Genomic DNA, 18,162 nt, shown 5'->3' with positions numbered 1-18,162 from the left:
TGGTCGGTTCGGGGACCGAATAGGACCCGACCAAAATCACCTCTCCTGTCGCCAAAGGCTCAATAACAATACAAATCAAGTAAGAGAGATTGCACATGCGAAACATACATATATGGCTGCAGCGACAGCAAGAAATAGCCAAATAAAGTACTAACTAAACAACATACAGGTAAATGAATTAACTTTTAACTCACATAATGCACTTCAATTGTAGATTCTTTTACAATTCTTTGTATATTTTTTTAATCTCACAAATATCAAAAAGATGATATGTAAGGGTATGCAACTAGATAAATTATAACCAACATGGGTGGGTCACTGTCTATGACGGATACCATTTACCTGCGATCGTCGGCGCTCGACTCGTCCCAGCTCAGGAAAAAGGGATGAGAACTATAACAAAAGTTTCCAGTGGGTTCGGCCGCCAGACTCTCGCCGACTTTTCCCTTAGGTTCTAATTGCATAATAGAAGAATAGATAATAGTAACCCAACTAAACAAATGCAGCTAATATGCCTGAACAATATAATCAATGCATGCTCAAAATGAATGCTCATTGAAATCAATATCCACTTTCAATCCCGTCCTTTTGGCTAACGTGTAGGTTTCCGGCCTCAAACCACAACTTACAATCCGATCCCCTACTCTGGGCACTCATCTTCCTTCCACTGGTGGACAATAACTCCCAACAAATCCTAATTCCGGGCTAAGCTTCTTCCCGATAGAAACCGTCCCTATGAAACACTAACGCAGTGATGACACTCCGGAGCTCATCTTCGGGGGGACTACCGACCCTTCGAGAACGATAGCGAGTATGACGATCCTTAACTTTAAAGATCCAGTTCACGCCAATTCTTATTATAAGATGCAATGCTCATATGCCTAACTATAAGGTGGTAGTCATAATATAACTATCTCACTTTACTTGCCATCTTTAACTGTTCATTATGTCACTCTAAACTACAAATTATTTAACTTCATTCACATGCATTCATTAATTCCACACACACTAAGTGTTCAGGAGAAGACCAAGGAGAGCATCTCCATTGCCATCTTCTTCCTTTGCTTGGGACAAAAGCTTGGTAGAGGTAAGCTTTTGAGCTCTCCCATGGTGAAATGCTAAGGATGAGTTTATAAACCCTAGAAATAGAATTTATTGGAACTCCAGATATAGTTGAGCTCATTTATTGCAAGGTTGAAGACTTGTATGCCATATGTTGCAATAATGGGTTCTAGGGCATCCAAAAGAGAGGTTTTGCTTGTGATGGGTTTTGATCTCAATTGAGCATGTCTAAACCTAATTGTTAGGTACTTCGACGCATTGGCAAAGTCGGTTCGACGATTTGTCGAGGCTACGAAGAGATATTGGCAAAAAACCCGTTTTTGGCTTCATTTTTGCCTGGAACGCCGAGGAAGCGTCTGAAAATCATGAAATCGGAACCCTAGCCTCTTGGTAGCATAAGAAGGTGGGGAGTGTCCATCCCGAAGTAACCGGATTTTCTTTTATGTCTAAGTTCTATATGTTGACCATATTCATATATTGACATTGTACATTATAGGATTAGTAGATGATTACACTCCATTTCCTTCCGTATTTCCTATGTAGTGTAGCATTGAGGGCCTGATACTTGAACTTAGGTTGCATGAGGATTGGGTCTTGTGACATGAATCCTATAGTGACAAGAACAATGATGACTTTGGACAGTAAATGGCCTAAATGAGTGGCATTTGTATTAGTGTAGTAAAAATACTAAACATAAACGAGTGGCATGTCAACTAGTAGAAAACATTTACTACAATGATTGAACGAGTGGCATTGAATCTAGTAGTGTAGTAAAAAATGACATGATTCTAGGGATAGTAGAATTTTCGGCAGTTGAATTATGCATTATGAACTGTGCAGCGGAGGCACTATGACCCTGGTAGATAGGGTATCCTCTTGCGAGGATTGGATCATACTCACTAGTCTGTTTTCGCTTGTCGGTGGTCGCTCCACCGAAGCAGTGGTCTCCGGAGTACTTCACGATAGGTGCAGACGTAGTTGTCTCGCAGACGGTCTCGGTGTGCGAGTGCAGATTCTCCTCACCTATGAGATTGAGAGTGAGTCGACGGCTTAACCTTCAGGTTAGCCTAGTAGATTAGGTAATGAACATAAATGGCATAGTAGACTTGCATTCATACCTTGAGTAGACATAATGTATGTTAGTAGATTGCATAACTATGTTGCACATATGCTCATAACATTGTACTAGCATGATAGTAGACTTATTGCATGATGATTACATTACTTATCATTGAAGGTATGGTAGGATATAGTTGTTGTTCCATTTCTACCTATCTATCTATCTATCTATCTATCTGCTTATGCCTGCTTAGACCTAGTGGGAAGATCGGCGGAGTCGGCGGCCGAACCTATTGGGAACTATATTTATATAGTTCTCACCCCACTTTATTGCAGGGCCGAGCACGAGTTCGCCGGGCGAGGACAGCAGCAAGGGCATAGCGCCCTAGGTAGTTTGTAATATACCAAAGCTTCGGTAAATAAATATTGAACTTTAGTCAAGTTGACCAAAGTGCGAGGTTGGTACGCTTCGGAAAGGTCGAAGGCGTCAAAAAGGGTAAAAGTGCATTGTTGGGGATTTTCGAGAGCTAAAAAATCAAAAATCTGCTTACTGCAGCTTTTGAGCTCTCGGGGACCGGTCCCTGGTGGGATAGACCGGTCCTCGAATGCGAAAAATCTCAGAGATGGAAAAATCGGTTAAGTCCCAGAAAATCAGCTCTCGGGAACCGGTCCCTGCGGGGAGAGACCAGTCCCCGAGAGACCGGTCCCATCAGGAGGGACCGGTTACATCTGGTGAGAGCTCCGCTAAGCTGCGGGAAGGCTCTTTGGGACCAGTCCCATGCTCGAGAGACCGGTCCCCGTGCCCGAAAATGCCCAGTCTGGGCAGTGTAACAGGATAAAAGTTGAGGGGCCTAAATGCATTTATGCATCTAATGGGTTATGTTATGGGGTAAATGAGACTTTTCTCTCATTTCTCTCCCTCTCACACACTTATATCTCCCTCTCTCTCTATAGAAGAAGGAGAAGAAGAAGGAGAAGAAGAAGAAAAAGAAGGAGGAGAAGTTGGAGGAGTTGGAGGCTAAGGAGTGGATCACCATCTTCTTCTTCCTCCCTAGCACAAGAAAAAGGAAAGCTTTGAGGTAAGCTTTGCCCCTTCTCATGGTAGAACCCAAAGTTGGGTTTTGATTGACCTAAGGATGATTTTAATAGAACCTCTAGATGATTTGAAGCTTTCTTTTGATTCCCTAAGAGATCAAAACTAGGGTTTTGATATATGTGGAGCTAGGGCACTCAAATTGGGGCTTTTGCTTGCGAGGGTTCTAAAGTTAAATTGACCCTCTAGAAATCTAATTGGGGGTATTTTCAACGCGTTGGTGCGCTCGGTTTAACGTTACGAAAAGCCTATGCGAAGTTATAAGTAAAAAGGCCTAATTTGGCTTCGTTTTGTCGCAAGTAGCAAACTAGGTGATTAAAAACCCCAAGAAAATCACCGTAGCACCCTAGTAAGCCTACGAGGTGGGTGGTGCTTTCCAAACTCCTTGAAACTCTTTCTATGTCTAATGTGTCACTCATTGAGCATACATATATATATTGTTGCATGCATTTTAGGGTGAATGAGACGATGTTTATGAGAATGTTGCATGTTGTGAGTACAATTGCATTATGAGATGGTTGAGAACCTAAGAACCCTATATATGTATGAGATGTAACATGAAAACCTAGTTGAGGTAAAAGAACAAAGGTGACACTATGACATGTAGATCGAGTGGCATTAGTAAATGTAAAGATGACACTAGAGTTAGTGTGTGGCATCAAAGAGAACAAGTATGGCATAAAGAACGACAAAAGCTAGAGTTAGCATCAAAAGTGTGGCATCAAAGAATAAAAGCTAGAGTTCGCACTAAGTGTGACATACAGAACACTAGAGTTAGTGTAATGACATGATTAAAAACAAGGAATGCAAAGAACTTGAGATTGAAACGCAATGACATACAATCTTAGAGCTAAGGGTCATTTGTGCATAATTTCCTTATAGTTAAGGAACGGATTGAACTTGTAATATACCAAAAATTTGAAAAATAAATATCAAGCTTTAGTCAAATTGACCAAAGTGCGAGGATGGCACACTTCGGAAAGTTCGAAGTTGTTAAAATGATCAAAAGTGTGTTATGGGAGGTTTTCGAGAGCTAAAGAATCAAAAATCTGCAAACTGTAGTTTTTGAACTCTCGGGGACCAGTCCTTGGTGGGAGAGATCGGTCCTCGAACGCGTGAAAACTGAGCAGCCGAAAAATCGGCTAAGTCCTGAAAAACCAGCTCTCGGGGAACCGGTCCCTGCGGGAAGAGACCGGTCCNTAACAATTTCACACAGGAAACAGCTATGACCATGATTACGCCAAGCTATTTAGGTGACACTATAGAATACTCAAGCTTTGCCCCTCCTCATGGTAAATCCCAAACTAGGGTTTAGATTAGGCCAAGAATGGTTCTTTTATAGAACCTTTAGAGTATTTGAAACTTTCTTTTTGTTTCTTTTGAGATCAAAACCATGGAATGGTGGAAATGGTGAAGCTTGAGGTGAGCTTCAACTACCTCTCATGGTGAAACTCTAAAATGGATTTTGATAAAGCTAGGAATGGTTTGAATGGACTTTTTAGAGTATAATGAAGTTTTTTTTGCTTCCCAATGAGATCAAACCCTAGGTTTGATATATGCAATGGAGCTAGGGCACCCAAATTGGGGCTTTTGCTCATGGGGATTTCTAAGTGAAATTGACCCTCTAGAAACCTAATTGGGGGTATTCCCTGAGTGACAGAACTTGACATCCTTAGAGTTAAGGATTGGATCATACTCGCTATAAGTCCTTGCTCGAGGGCGGTAGCTCCCCCTCGAGCGATGCGCTTCGGAGTTTGTCATCACTGGGTTGGTGCTGTTCCCCAGATGACGGTCCCCGTCGGGTTGTAGGAGTCTCCTCGATGATTTGGGATTTTGAGTTGGTGAGTTAATGCGGGGAAACCCACGGGTTAGCCTGAGATTGAACGAAAGATCAAAGAACTTGCATTCTTCATGAGTTTTTACATTGAGCATTCTTATTGACAGCTTTATTCAGGCATATTAGTTGCATTGTATAGTTGGTTACTTATCTGCTTTCTTTCTATTATGCCTGAGTTAGACCTAGTGGGAAAGTCGGTGAGATTGGGGCCGAACCCACTAGGAACTTCGTTGTAGTTCTCACCCCACTATTTTCATAGAGCCGGGACCGAGCGAGCCGGCGAGCGACCGCGGTAAAGGTATCGCGCCATAGACAGTGACCACCCGAGTCGAGTTTTCATACTTTGCTAGTAGATGCATTCCCTTATATATCATCTTTTGTATTTGATGATTAAAGATGTTAAAGCAAAGAATGTAATCTTTTATTTTGAGGAGATGTGATGTAAAAAGAAATGATGAAAAGCAATGTAAAGGTAAATGTGATAGTTGAATGCTTGTAAATTGTTAAAAGTTAATCATTTTACTTGTGAGTTGTTTAGTCTAATATTCTTTCACTCTGGCTATTGCTTACCCTCGTGTAAGCCATTATGTATATTTCCGCTTGTGCATTCTCTTTGTTTGAATTGTACATGTGTTGAGCCTTGGGCGGAAAGGGGAGACTCTGTCTGTTTTGCGTCTGTTCGACGTGCCCGGGCCGGCCAAAGGGATCGGTCCCGGGGCGTGACATAGTTAGTAGCCTCCCATATGCATTTAGAGTACCCTCGTGTACTAGACGATGATCATGTATATTTTGGATAGATGTTGGAGAGCTACTTATGTATTGGAGATGAACTTGTAGTACATTTTGGGAGATGTAAATGTAATTAAAAGTTGAATAGTTGTAATAGCTAGAATATCTCTCTTTATTCACTTGTTGTATACTTGTGGTTCTTGCTCTTACTTGTTAGCACTTGTGGTGCTCCTTATTGATCGTGTATGTAATGAATTTCTTTTCCTGGGCAAATTCTTGTACATGATCTTGTTGCTTAACCTTGGGCGGATAGGGGAGGTGCTGTTCGTTTGGCGTCTGTTCGACGCCCCCGAATCGGACCAAATTGGTAGCGGTGTCGGGGCGTGACAGATGAGTTGGTATTAGAGCAAATTAAGAGCAAGTAAAGAGAGAGTCTAGGATGGATCTAGGAGACCATAGGTTGGCAACTCTAAGACTAGGGGTGCGTGAGCGAGACGTGAGCCTAAGCCGGGTGGTGGAAGTTGATTTGATTGGGTCGAAGTTGTAGCATGTCTCTAGTGGTAAATAGAGACGGATTCAAGTGATATTAGTTCTTAACTTGAAGTGATTGTGTTGGCGGCCGACAACACGATGCTAAGAGTTTGGAACGAGTACACTTGGGTGCTTCCGCCTAACTTGTGGTGTCGAGTCGTTTTTCTCGTGACTGCGACGAGGTTACCGGTTAGGGTGACTAACCAAGTTGTTGCATTTCAGGAGCTAATGTCTCCAAGACGCTACACGCGTAGATTCGTTCCGGCACCGCCTCTTGAGGTGCCCGAGCAAGCTGGGTCTAGCGAGATGCAGGAGTTGCGAGGGCAAATGACTGCACTAGCCGGTGTGGTACAGCGCCAGGAGAGTTGGTTTGAGCAGCTCTAGGGGCTTATGGAGCGGCATATAGCAGCAGCGGCGACTGAAGGCCGTGAACCGCCTGCGCCCTCGGCTCATGTGCCTACGGCGGCTGAGGGTGAGGGCATTGCGGCGGTTCCGGTGGCGGCACGTCCCCTGCCGGCGAGTGTTCCTCCGGCGGCATCTGGTTCTACGACACTCGATGCGGCGGTCGAGGGAGTGGAGAGGGAGCGCGCACTTGCGGCCCTCGTAATGTTCCGCAAGTTCGACCCACCCGTCTTCGACGGGAAGAAGGTCGAGCCATGGATGGTTGAGTCATGGGTGGACTCGATGGAGACCCTCTTTGAGGACCTTTACACATTGGAGAAAGATAAGGTCCCCCTCGCCACTCATTGCTTGGAGCAAACGGCAAATGTGTGGTGGAAGCTGATTAAGTGGGATCGGGCTCCCGACCTTCCGCCGTTGACGTGGGAGGAGTTTCGGGGGTTGTTGTATATCAACTACTTCCCCGATAGTGAGAAGAAGAAGCTCCAGGAACAGTTCAGAAAGCTGAAGTAGGGTAACCGCTCTGTTGGAGAGTACGAACGGGAGTTCTTGCATATTATCGACTGCGTCCCCGACGTAGTGCGAGATGACCGGGATCGAGCCGATTGGTTCGAGCGAGGGCTCCGGTCCAACATCTATAAGGCGGTCCATATCTTGAAGCTCACTACCTTCGCGGAGGTGCTTGATCGGACGTTATGGGTGGAGCAAGGCAATGTTCACGTCCGCGAGGAACGAGAAGCGTCCGAGAGGGACGGTAGAAAGAAACGGGCTCAAGGTGGTTCGAGAGCTCAATCAAAGTCGAGGAAGCCCCCGAAGTACCTGCGGACTTAGTCCAAGAGCCGTGGACCTCAACGGTGCACTACCTGTGGTGGAAACCATGAGCCAAGGACTTGTGGACAACGGGAGGGGAAGTGCTTCATCTGCGGCCAGGCGGGACATATTAGCCGCTACTGTCCAGTGAGGCTTCGCCCGCCTCGTCGATCGTGTCGGCTCCAGCAACTCTAGCTCATTATGGAGGCGTTCCACCTACTGCTGCATCGGCCGGACGTGCGATGATGCCACGTCAGCCCGAGATGACTCGATCGGCTCCGAGCGGACGGGTATTCGCCGCTCAAGCCCAAACCGAGGAACCTGCTGAGGCCGAGGAGCGCCATATGTTGGCAGGTATGGTTCTAATTAACGGAGTTCGCTCCAGGGCTATGTTTGATACAAGTGCTACACACTCATTTATCAGTAGGCCATTTGCACAAATGCATGACATCGAGTTCCGGTCTAGTAAAAGCACTTGGCGAGTGTCGGGCATTGGGCGTGATTTTCTTGTCCGCAAGGAGTGTTTGGCATGTCCAGTGCAAGTAGGTGACTGAATAATGCCAATTAGAATGTTAGTGCTCAAGAAGTTGAAGGACTTCGGCGTTATCTTGGGAATGGACTGGCTCTCGAAGTACTATGCGACCATTGATTGCAGGAGTAAGGTAATAACGTTTCGAGAGCCGGGCCAGGAGGAATTTACCTACCGAGCCTGTAGAAGCTCGCGCTTCGCCGCGACGGTGTTGACGACGAGGGTGAGGAAGTTGGTCAACAGCGGTTGCGCGGCTTATTTGGCGACCGTTGTGGAGGTCAAGAGGACGATTCCGACACTCGAAGAATTATCAGTGGTCCAAAAATTTTCGGACGTGTTTCCCGCGGAGTTACCGGAGATACCGCCAGATCGGAAGATCGAGTTTGTAATAGACTTGATTCCTAGAACCGCGCCGATTTCGAAAGCTCCATATCGAATGGCGCCGGCTGAACTGAAAGAGTTGAGAGCTCAATTACAGGATCTCCTTGACAAGGAGTTTATTAAGCCAAGTGTATTGCCGTGAGGAGCCCGAGTATTATTTGTGCGCAAGAAGGATGGATCGTTTCGACTTTGCGTAGACTACCACGAGTTGAATAAGGTTACGATCAAGAATAAGTACCCGTTGCCTCGAATCGACGACTTGTTTGATCAGCTACAGGGGTCGCGAGTGTACTCGAAGATAGACCTTCAATCCGGCTATCATCAGCTTAAGATTAAGCCGGAGGATGTGCAGAAAATCGCGTTCCTCACGCGGTATGGTCACTACGAATTCACGGTTATGTCGTTCGGGCTCACAAATGTCCCGGCAGCATTCATGGATTTAATGAACCATGTCTTCCGAGAGTACGTTGACCGATTTGTCGTGGTCTTCATAGACGACATTTTGGTCTACTCTCGTAGCGACGAGGAGCATGCCGAGCATTTGCGGACAGTGCTTCAAATCCTTCGGGAGGAGAAGCTATATGCGAAGTTTAAGAAATGCGACTTTTGGCTCTGAGAAATTATTTTTCTTGGGCATGTGATTTTCGAGGGTGGAGCTTTGGTTGACCCAAGGAAAGTGGAGGCGATCAAGGATTGGCCTCGCCCGACAAATGTCATGGAAGTTCGAAGCTTCGTGGACTTAGCGGGCTATTATCGACGGTTCGTGGAAGGTTTCTCGAAGATTGTAATTCCACTTACTCATCTGACCCAGAAGGGCACCAAGTTCGTGTGGAATGACGAGTGCGATCGGAGTTTTCAAGAGTTAAAAGAAAGATTAACTACGACTCCGGTGCTCGCTCTGCCGGTGCAAGGTGAAGACTGTGGTTTATAGCGACGCGTCCTATTCAGGTTTGGGGTGTGTTCTGATGCAGGGCGGAAAGGTGATCGCGTATGCGTCTCGTCAGCTAAAGAGCTATAAGAAGAACTACCTATCCACGACTTAGAGCTAGCCGCGGTGGTATTTGCTCTCAAGTTGTGGAGACATTATTTGTATGGTGCATGTTGTGAGATCTAGATGGACCACAAGAGTCTGAAATACCTGTTCACGCAGAAGGAGCTGAACATGCGGCAGCGGTGGTGGCTGGAGTTGTTAAAGGATTACAATGTTACTATCCTTTACCACCCCGGAAAAGCGAATGTGGTGGTCGACGCATTTAGCAGGAAATCAGCGGAGAATCTGGCTATGTTGGTCACACATCAAAAGCCGTTGTGGAGAGAAATGGGGCAGATGAATCTAGAAATCGTGGCCCCAGAGATCCCGTCTATGCTTATGGCTCTCGTTATCAAATCGACCTTATTGGAGAGAATTAAGGGGTTGTAACCCGCGGACTCGATGTCACGCCCCGAATTATACGTATGGAGAGGGAGAGAGAAACCTTCCCTTTCTCTCTCTAGATATCTCCCTCATCTCTCTAGATCTCTCTCTCAAATTCGTGGCGTTGGTGGAGAGCAAGCTTGGGAACGCGTTGGAGGCGTCGGTTCGGATCCTCGTGCGACCGTTTGAACGGCGTGCTTTCGACTAGGCATTCGCAATTTGGTAAGAGTTTAAGATTTGGTTAAATCATTCCTAAATGGTGTTCTAGTAGCCTCTAATGTGATGTTAGCATGTTTTCTCCATTTAATTTGGGTTATTTGGAGTGTATGTACATGCTAAGGTTAGAATGTGGATTTTGGGATTTTGTAGCAAATGAGGGTTCTAATCTCATTTAACCCCGTATTTATCTAATTGAAGGTTAGATAAGGACTCTTGATGACTCAAAGTTGAGAATCGACGTGTGTTCGATGATCATTTGCGAGTGCGAGCCGAACTAGATAGGTGTGCCGCGGGAGGCTGATTGCAAGTACTACAAGCAATTGGAGAGCAATATTAGGTGGGTTGTTCTCATCGAAGCGATTAGGTCGCTTCCATGCCAAAGTGTAGTGCGTTTTATTGTTGATGCATGTAATGGAAGTTAATTGCAAGGCAAATGAATGCATGAGTAGATGCTAAATAAATGCATGAGTAGATGCTAAAGGAATGCATAAGATAAATGCTAAGAAATGCATATGATAAATAACAATGAATGCATAAGTTGTATGCTAATAATGAATGCATGAGGTAAATGTTAAGTTGTATAATGACTACCATTGGACGATAAGGTATATGCATGTTGACATATTGTAGCATGTGCTAGATACATATGAATGTGAATGCATGATAGAGATGCTGGTTATGAATGTGAATGCATAATTGAGATGCTAATAAAGAATGCATAAGCTATATGCTAAACGAATGTATAATCTAGATGCTAAAATATGCATGTGAGAAATGTTAAAGAATACGTGGCATATATGCTAAAAGAATGTATGTTTGAAATAGATGCTAATGATAAATGTATAAGGTATGTGCGAAGTGAATGCATGATGTATGCTAAGTGAATGCATAGAATATATGCTAAGTGAATGTATAAGATTAAGACGCTAATTTTGAATGCATAGGCATGTACGTGAAATGCTAAAGAATTTATGCATGATTCCAATTGTGAGATTATGCTAGAATGACATGAAAGTTGAACTTGAGTCGATGAACTCTAAGTACAGTAAAGAACTCAACAAGTATGGCATGTCAAGTATGATTCCTATGTATGGACAGCTAGGAAAACAAGAACACTAGTGGCATTCAACCTAGTGTTATAGAACATAGGTGAATTATGAGTGGCATTAAACCTAATGTATTAAACTTAGGTTGAGAATTGAACCTAGAGTCAAGTGAACCTAGGTTAAGAGATGAGTGACATTGAACCTAGAGTCAAGTGGACCTAGGAGGAAAATGACATTGGACCTAATGTAATAAACTTAGATTGAGTAATGGCTTGGACCTAGATAGGTCGACATTATAGGGTGAGACCAACCCTTGAGCTATGTAAAGTGGATTTTGGAATCCCAGGACTTGAGGCTCGACAGTTCTTGTCCGCGAGTGCGTGTGGCATATTCCCCTCCCATCGAAAGAACTTCGAGGATCGTGGATATGGAAGATTCTTGGCCGCGGGTGCGTGTGGCATATTCCCCTCCCACAGAAAGAATCTTGGATCGCTAGGGTGCGTGTGGCATATTCTCTTCCCTATCGGGGGTCTTGGGCCGCGGGTGCGTGTGGCATATTCCCCTCCCACCGGAAGATCCCTGACTGCGGGTGTGCGCTGCTCTGAGCGACCCGTTGGGCGATGTGGTTTGTGGATTGGTGGCTGAGGTGCATATGATGATTCCTTCACCTCGAGCCTGACAGAGCGCGGATTATCCACAGCTGATTGACTCAAGACCGAGTCGAGTGGCATAGTTGGCTAAGGTAAAGTAACCTTAGTAAAGAATAAAGAATGAAGAATAGAGAACGGCTAATGCTAAAGTATAGCAATAATAAAGAATAGCTAAGAAACAAGAACGGCTAGTAATAAGAAATGGCTAGCGTTAGAGAACGGCTAGCGATAAAGAATGGCTAGTAATCAAGAACGAATAATCATGAAGAATGACAAATGGTAAAGAATAGAATTAAGTAAACTACTTGCATGATTCGCATATTGCATATTGTGAGGCATGAATATGATAATTGTTAGTTGCATAAATTATAAATATTTGTGGATATTTATTGGACTAACATGTTTGCAGTGCCTCCTTTGGACCTGGTGGGTCAAGCTCTTCCCTTGGGTGGCCATACCTACTGAAAACTATGGACAATAGTTCTCACCCCCGCGTTGTTTTTGGGGGTTACAGGTTCACACGCGAGTGACGCGGCAGCGCGAGGAAAAGGCTCGACGGCGCGAGGAAAGGGCGTAGCTCCGTAGTTAGCGCCCTACCACCGAGACCAGAGATAGCAGTACCCTGAGTCGGTTACTTAGGGATGTAAAAAAATGAAAAGAACCAAGTTGTAATAATGATGTTAAATCTGATTGTATTTGGAAGCTAAAAAGAATTAAAGATGTAATATGTAAATGTATGTGAGTTGAATGCTTGTAATAGCATAGTGGTTATGTTTTTGATACCTTCCTTATGCAATCTTTGTTGTATGCTGTTCCTGGTTGGAACCTCGCGCATTGTATGATTGTGACGCCTTAGACGTACAGGGGAGACTCTGTCTGCGGTACAGGAAAAATCCTGTCCATTCGACGGTCTGTTGGCGTGCCCGAATCCAACCAAATAGGTGGGCTCAGGGCGTGACAACACTAGTAGGTGCTCTGTCAACGACTACACCTCCGTCAGCAATAATTTTGGCAATACCGATGTCGAGTGTGGAGACGTCAAGAGTAGGCGGATAGTTTTTTTTTTTTTTTGAGAGATAGATAGCACGCTACCCGGGTAGGCGGATAGTTGTCAGCAACAAAGAAGGAGAGGAATGGAGCGAGGTTGGTAGACTTCCGTAGATTCGATCCAACGAGATTTCTAGGTCAGAGTACCGAGTCATGAATATTTGAGGCTTGGTGGGAACCATGAAGAAACTTTTTGAGGATCTCTTTAATCCTGAGAGTGACCAAGTATATTTGGCAGTTCACTGCTTGGAAGGTGACGCACATACATGGTGGCTGAGGATCAAGTCAACCTGATCACAGAGTGCACTGCAGATGACATGGACCGAGTTTCAGGTGTTGCTGTTTGGGGCCTATTTCGCAAATAGTGTAAAGCAAAAATTCAAAGATGATTTAAAGAACCTGTAACAAGATGATAGGACGGTGAAGAAGTATGCCGGAGAATTCAACCGTCTGCTAAACTATGTGCGGTTCGATATGAGAGACGAAGCACACAAGGCATATCTATTTGAGCGAGGGTTGCGGCTGGAGATTTACCATTTGGTTCAGGCGTAGCATTTATAGGCTCTAGGCTAGGTGACTAAGAAGACTCTATGAGTGGAAAGAGGTACCACCATTATAAGGGAGCGAACTGTTATATTGGAGCAAGGCCAGGATAGGAAGTGCCTAGCACCGGACGAGGGGGAATAGGCTAGTGTGAGGAGATCGCCGAGGATCCCAAGATCTCACTCTCAGGATCGTTGGCCTTTCGTGAGACAGAGGTTAGTGCATCCCGACAGCAGCGGCGACAGCAACGGGATAGATGTGTTGTCTATGAAAGGTTGCACTAGCGACACACTTGTGCTTAGCGAGAGGGGTATTGTTACTGCTGCGGACAGGCGGGGCATTTGCGGCCATCATGTCCCAGAGAGGCTTTACTAGCACCATCAACAGCATAAGCTTCTTCTTTCCCACAACAGATGATAGGGTGTCACGCCCTGCGATCGCCAATTTGGTCTGTTGAGGCACGCACACAGACCGCCGAACGGATTAAGTCTCCCCTGTCTGCCCAAGGCTCAATAACATTATGTACATTGAGTTTTGCCCAGGAAAAAATAATTAACATACATGACTTGCACGAGAGCAAATATACAAGAGTAATAGAGAAGATTAACTTAGCTTCTTTTTTTTTGAAAGAGATAGGTAGCACGCTACCCGCTTCATTTATTTCATTTAGAAATAAACTTAGCTGGAAATGTGAATAAACTAGGATTCGAACTTGGGTCTCGGGTACCAACCACCAAGCCCTTTGCCACTTGCTCTAGGGACGGTCGGAAAGATTGACTTAGGTATTACAACCATTCATTTGAACATTCACTTACGACTCACCAAAACATAACCATTTGGTTCATAGTACATATACATGTTTGTTGTCTTTCTCTCCAAAATACAAAATGTCTCTCACATATATATACATGGTATTCTAATGCACGGGGTCCACTACCTAGGGCACTATTCCTTTGCCGCGATCTTCGACCGCTCCGCTAGCACTAGGATTTGCAAAACAATGGGGTGAGAACTAAAAGAAGTTTTCAGTGGGTTCACTCGCCGACCCCGTCGACTTTCCCACTAGGTCTAAGTAGGCATAGGTAGAGAAAGAAAGTAATAATGATAAGTACTAACAACTAAACCACTATGCCTCAACAATATGATAAAATGAGTTGGGATGTCACTATGCTCATGATGTATGTCATTTTTGTCTTTATAACCCAATCATACCGGCTAACCTGAAAGTTGAGCCCAACTCACAACTGAATCCCACAGATGAGGAGACGCCCGCTACAACCCATCGGGGACCTAGGTAGCTACGTCTGTCACACCCCGAGACCGCTACCAATTTGGTCCGGTTCGGGCGCGTCAGACAGACGTCGAACGGACAGCACCTCCCCTGTCCGCCCAAGGCAAAACAACAGGATCATGTACAAAAGTTCCCAGGAAATCAACTTGTATATATACATGATCAAAACAATAGCGAGAGCACAAACAGTGCTGAACATTACAAGAGCAAGCATCACGAGTAATAAATATACAAGTGAAATAGAAGAGAGATACAAACTAGTTATTACATCACATTTGACATTTACATCCATTCAACCTTTAATACAACTTGATTACATTTAAGCTTCCAAAATGAATACATAATCATCTCACATATATATAATGCTAGTAGCTATCCAAAATACATCATGTCATCTATAACCATGCACACGAGGGTGCTCTAGTACGATAGGAAAGCTCTACTAGCTAGCTAGGGCGCTACGCCTTTACCGCGATCACCTGCCGGTCCGCTCTCGTGTGTACCTGTCCCCCAAACCCACACGGGGTGAGAACTATATAAATATAGTTCCCAGTGGGTTCGGCCGCCGACTCCGCCGATCTTCCCACTAGGTCTAAGCTGGCACAAATAAATAGATAGAGAGATAGATAGATATTGAACTGCAACTATGATCTATTGTGCCATCAAATGCAAGCAATGCATGAAATATCATCTAGCAATAAGCCTACTATCATGATAATATGCTTCAACAATGTAATGAATACAAATACAACATAGTTATGTAATTCTCTAACATATACTATGTCTAATCATGGTACGAATGCAAATGCACTTATGCAATTCATGTCATTACCCAATCCATTAGGCTACCCCGCGTAAGACTTCAAATCCTGTAGGAAAAGGGCTACCCCGCTCTTGTCCTCACAACTGAATCCACTAGACTAATCAGCCTAAGATCTCAAACCACATAGGTGATGAGCTACCCCGCTCTTATCCTACCCAACTCATATCTCGCAGGTCATATAGGTGAAGAGCTACCCCGCTCTTCGCCCAACTCTTAACTCCAAGGCCTAAGGGCAAGAGCTACCCCGCTCTTCGCCCCGACTCTAATCTCAATGTCATAAGTAAAGAGCTACCCCGCTCATAGGTAAGAGCTACCCCGCTCAAATCTCACAGGTGAAGAGCTACCCCGCCCTTCGCCCGACTCACTTCCCAGTCCAATGGGTGGGGAGCTACCCCGCTCGTATCCCACCCGGTGAGCTACCCCGCTCGTGAGCTACCCAGCTCGTGTGACAACTCCGGAGTGCACTGCTTGTGTGGAGCGACCACCACAAGCCCAAAACAGACTATGTGAGTATGATCCAATCCTCGCCAACTAAGGATACCCTGTCAACTAGGTTAACAAACACTCGAAAGTCCACCTATCCCTAGGTCCATATCAAGTGTCCCAACCACACTAATCAACTCACACTAGGGAATTTAACTATCCCTAAGTTCGATGCCGTAGTGTCAACTACACTCAACTATTATGCAATGTTCCATAACTAGGGAAACTCAACTAATCCCTAAGCCCATTGCATCAATGTGTTCTTTACACTATGTTCAAATGCCACTCGATCTATCCTAGGTTCACAACACTAGGTTTACATGCCACTCGTCATGTATTTGCATTATCTACATGCCACTCGTCCAAGTTATAATTGTTTTCTATACACTAGTTCACATGTCACTAGTTTTCATCGTCAAATCCAAGTTCTATATTTTCTTATCATCATAGGATCTCATGTCACAACCCTAATCCTCATGCATTCTAGATTTAAGTGCCAAGTCTATAATACTACATAACTAGATCTGCATGCAAGGAAAGTAGAAATGCTACTATACATATATCCTATAATGCATAAGAACTATAAGTGCGATATGACCAAAAATCTAACTCGGACATAGGAAGAAACTCGGTTGCTTCGGGATGGACACCTCCCACCTTTAGGTGATGCCACGAGCCCACGATCCCGATTTCGCGATTTTAGGAAGCCTACGCCGCGAGCTGCGGCGATCTGTACCAAATTCGGCCTTTTCTTCGATATCTTCGCGTACGCTTGTCGTTTCGCCGAACCTAGCGCACCAACGCGTTATAATACCTAGCAATTAGGTTAGAGAGAGATCAATTTAGATCAAACCCAAGTATTTACAAAAATCCCATTTGAACCCTAGCTTTGCTACTAGACAAAAATCCACCATTAGAGCTTTAGATTCAAGCTCTAATCATCTATTTAGCATCAAAGAGGTTCACTAAAACCAATTATAGAGCAAGAGATTCAAGCCCTAGAGATCTACCATTAATAAGCATCAAGCTTACCTTTATGTGCTAGCTCCAACCCAAGGAAGAAGATGAAGATGGTGAAGCTCCACCTTCTTGACCTTCTTCTCCTTCTTCTTCTCCTTCTTCTTCTTCTCTTTCTTTTCTTTCTAGAGAGAGAGAGGGAGAGTTTTAGGGTGTTAGGGTTGAGAGAAATGAGAAAATGATCGCATTCCACCATCTAATAGTCTCTATTAGTCCACAAATGCAAGAAACCCCCTCAACAATGCATTTCTCGCAACAGCTCAAAATAGGCATTTTCGCGTTCAGGGACTGCTCCTTGCGATGAGGGACCGGTCCCTAGAGATCGGTCCTTGGCTGAGAGACCGGTCCCCGAAGGTCCAGAACTCAGCCTCAAGGACTTAGCCAAATTTTCAGCATTTTTGCCCGTTTTTGTCCGTTTTCGCTCGTTTGACCTCCGATTCTTTTCAAATCGAACCGAGACTCTCCAAACATGTTTTCAAGCGTGTTTTCATCATCTTTTCATCCACGCTAATGCCGGATTAGTTCACGGACCGACATAGCCTTTCGGGTTCTGTTTCCGCGCCTACGCGCACAGAAACGCCCGAAAGCTTCCGAACTTCACCGAACTTCATCGGAACGATTCAAATGGCTTTCCAACCAAATGCACACCGTAACTTCATTACTTTAGAAGTCCGGTACCTTACAACATCACCCTTACTTCAAGCAAAAAATGAAAATCTCGTCCTAAAAAATCGCGGTGCGCTGTGTTAACACGCGGTCGAAATGAACTTTACCTCGTAGGCCGCGTGAGGGAGAATCCATGAGGGAATCGGCTCCCGTTGTGACGCACTGGACCTTTGCAAATTGCGAGGTTCGAGTGTTTGGACAGTGTCCCGAGTTTTTCCAGACTTTCTGGTGGGTCGTTGACAGTATTCCGACCTATGGCTCGCATCCCGAGAATTGTAGTATTTTATGTAGCGCTAAGGTCACTAAAGAGTTGGACTTAGGCTACCCTCGGATTGCATTCTGCACAAGGTGTACCGGTACACTCTTGATGGCTATACCGGTACACACTTTGTACCGGTACACTCTTGATTGTTGTACCGGTACACTTGTGGCAAATTACGAACCCGAGCCTCGGGTTTGCATTTTCGTAGGATGTGTACCGGTACACTTTCCCGTGTACCGGTACACTTTGGCAGAATCTGAACAGTTTGTTC

At 44.8% G+C, this 18,162-nt stretch overlaps 1 protein-coding gene across 1 annotated transcript; it reads left to right on the top strand.

Moving 5' to 3' along the window:
• Positions 1–7,783: 7,783 nt before the first annotated feature.
• Positions 7,784–9,361, top strand: LOC109704890 (uncharacterized mitochondrial protein AtMg00860-like). The gene is made up of 3 exons (XM_020225676.1): positions 7,784–7,874; positions 8,097–8,182; positions 9,080–9,361. The coding sequence occupies exons 1-3, from the start codon at positions 7,784–7,786 to the stop codon at positions 9,359–9,361; spliced, it is 459 nt and encodes a 152-aa protein (XP_020081265.1).
• The last annotated feature ends 8,801 nt before the right edge of the window (positions 9,362–18,162 follow it).

This window comes from Ananas comosus, unplaced genomic scaffold (assembly GCF_001540865.1).
Source record: "Ananas comosus cultivar F153 unplaced genomic scaffold, ASM154086v1, whole genome shotgun sequence".
NCBI lineage: Eukaryota > Viridiplantae > Streptophyta > Magnoliopsida > Poales > Bromeliaceae > Ananas > Ananas comosus.
Note: the sequence above shows the minus strand (reverse complement) of the source record. Positions and strands in the feature narration are given on the sequence as shown.

Coding starts and splice junctions, on each gene's coding strand:
- LOC109704890 (XM_020225676.1), top strand. CDS start 7,784: ATGACTCGATCGGCTCCGAGCGGACGGGTATTCGCCGCTCAAGCCCAA. Junction 7,875..8,096: donor GGAGCGCCATATGTTGGCAG/GTATGGTTCTAA, acceptor TTAGAATGTTAG/TGCTCAAGAAGTTGAAGGAC. Junction 8,183..9,079: donor CCATTGATTGCAGGAGTAAG/GTAATAACGTTT, acceptor GTGATTTTCGAG/GGTGGAGCTTTGGTTGACCC.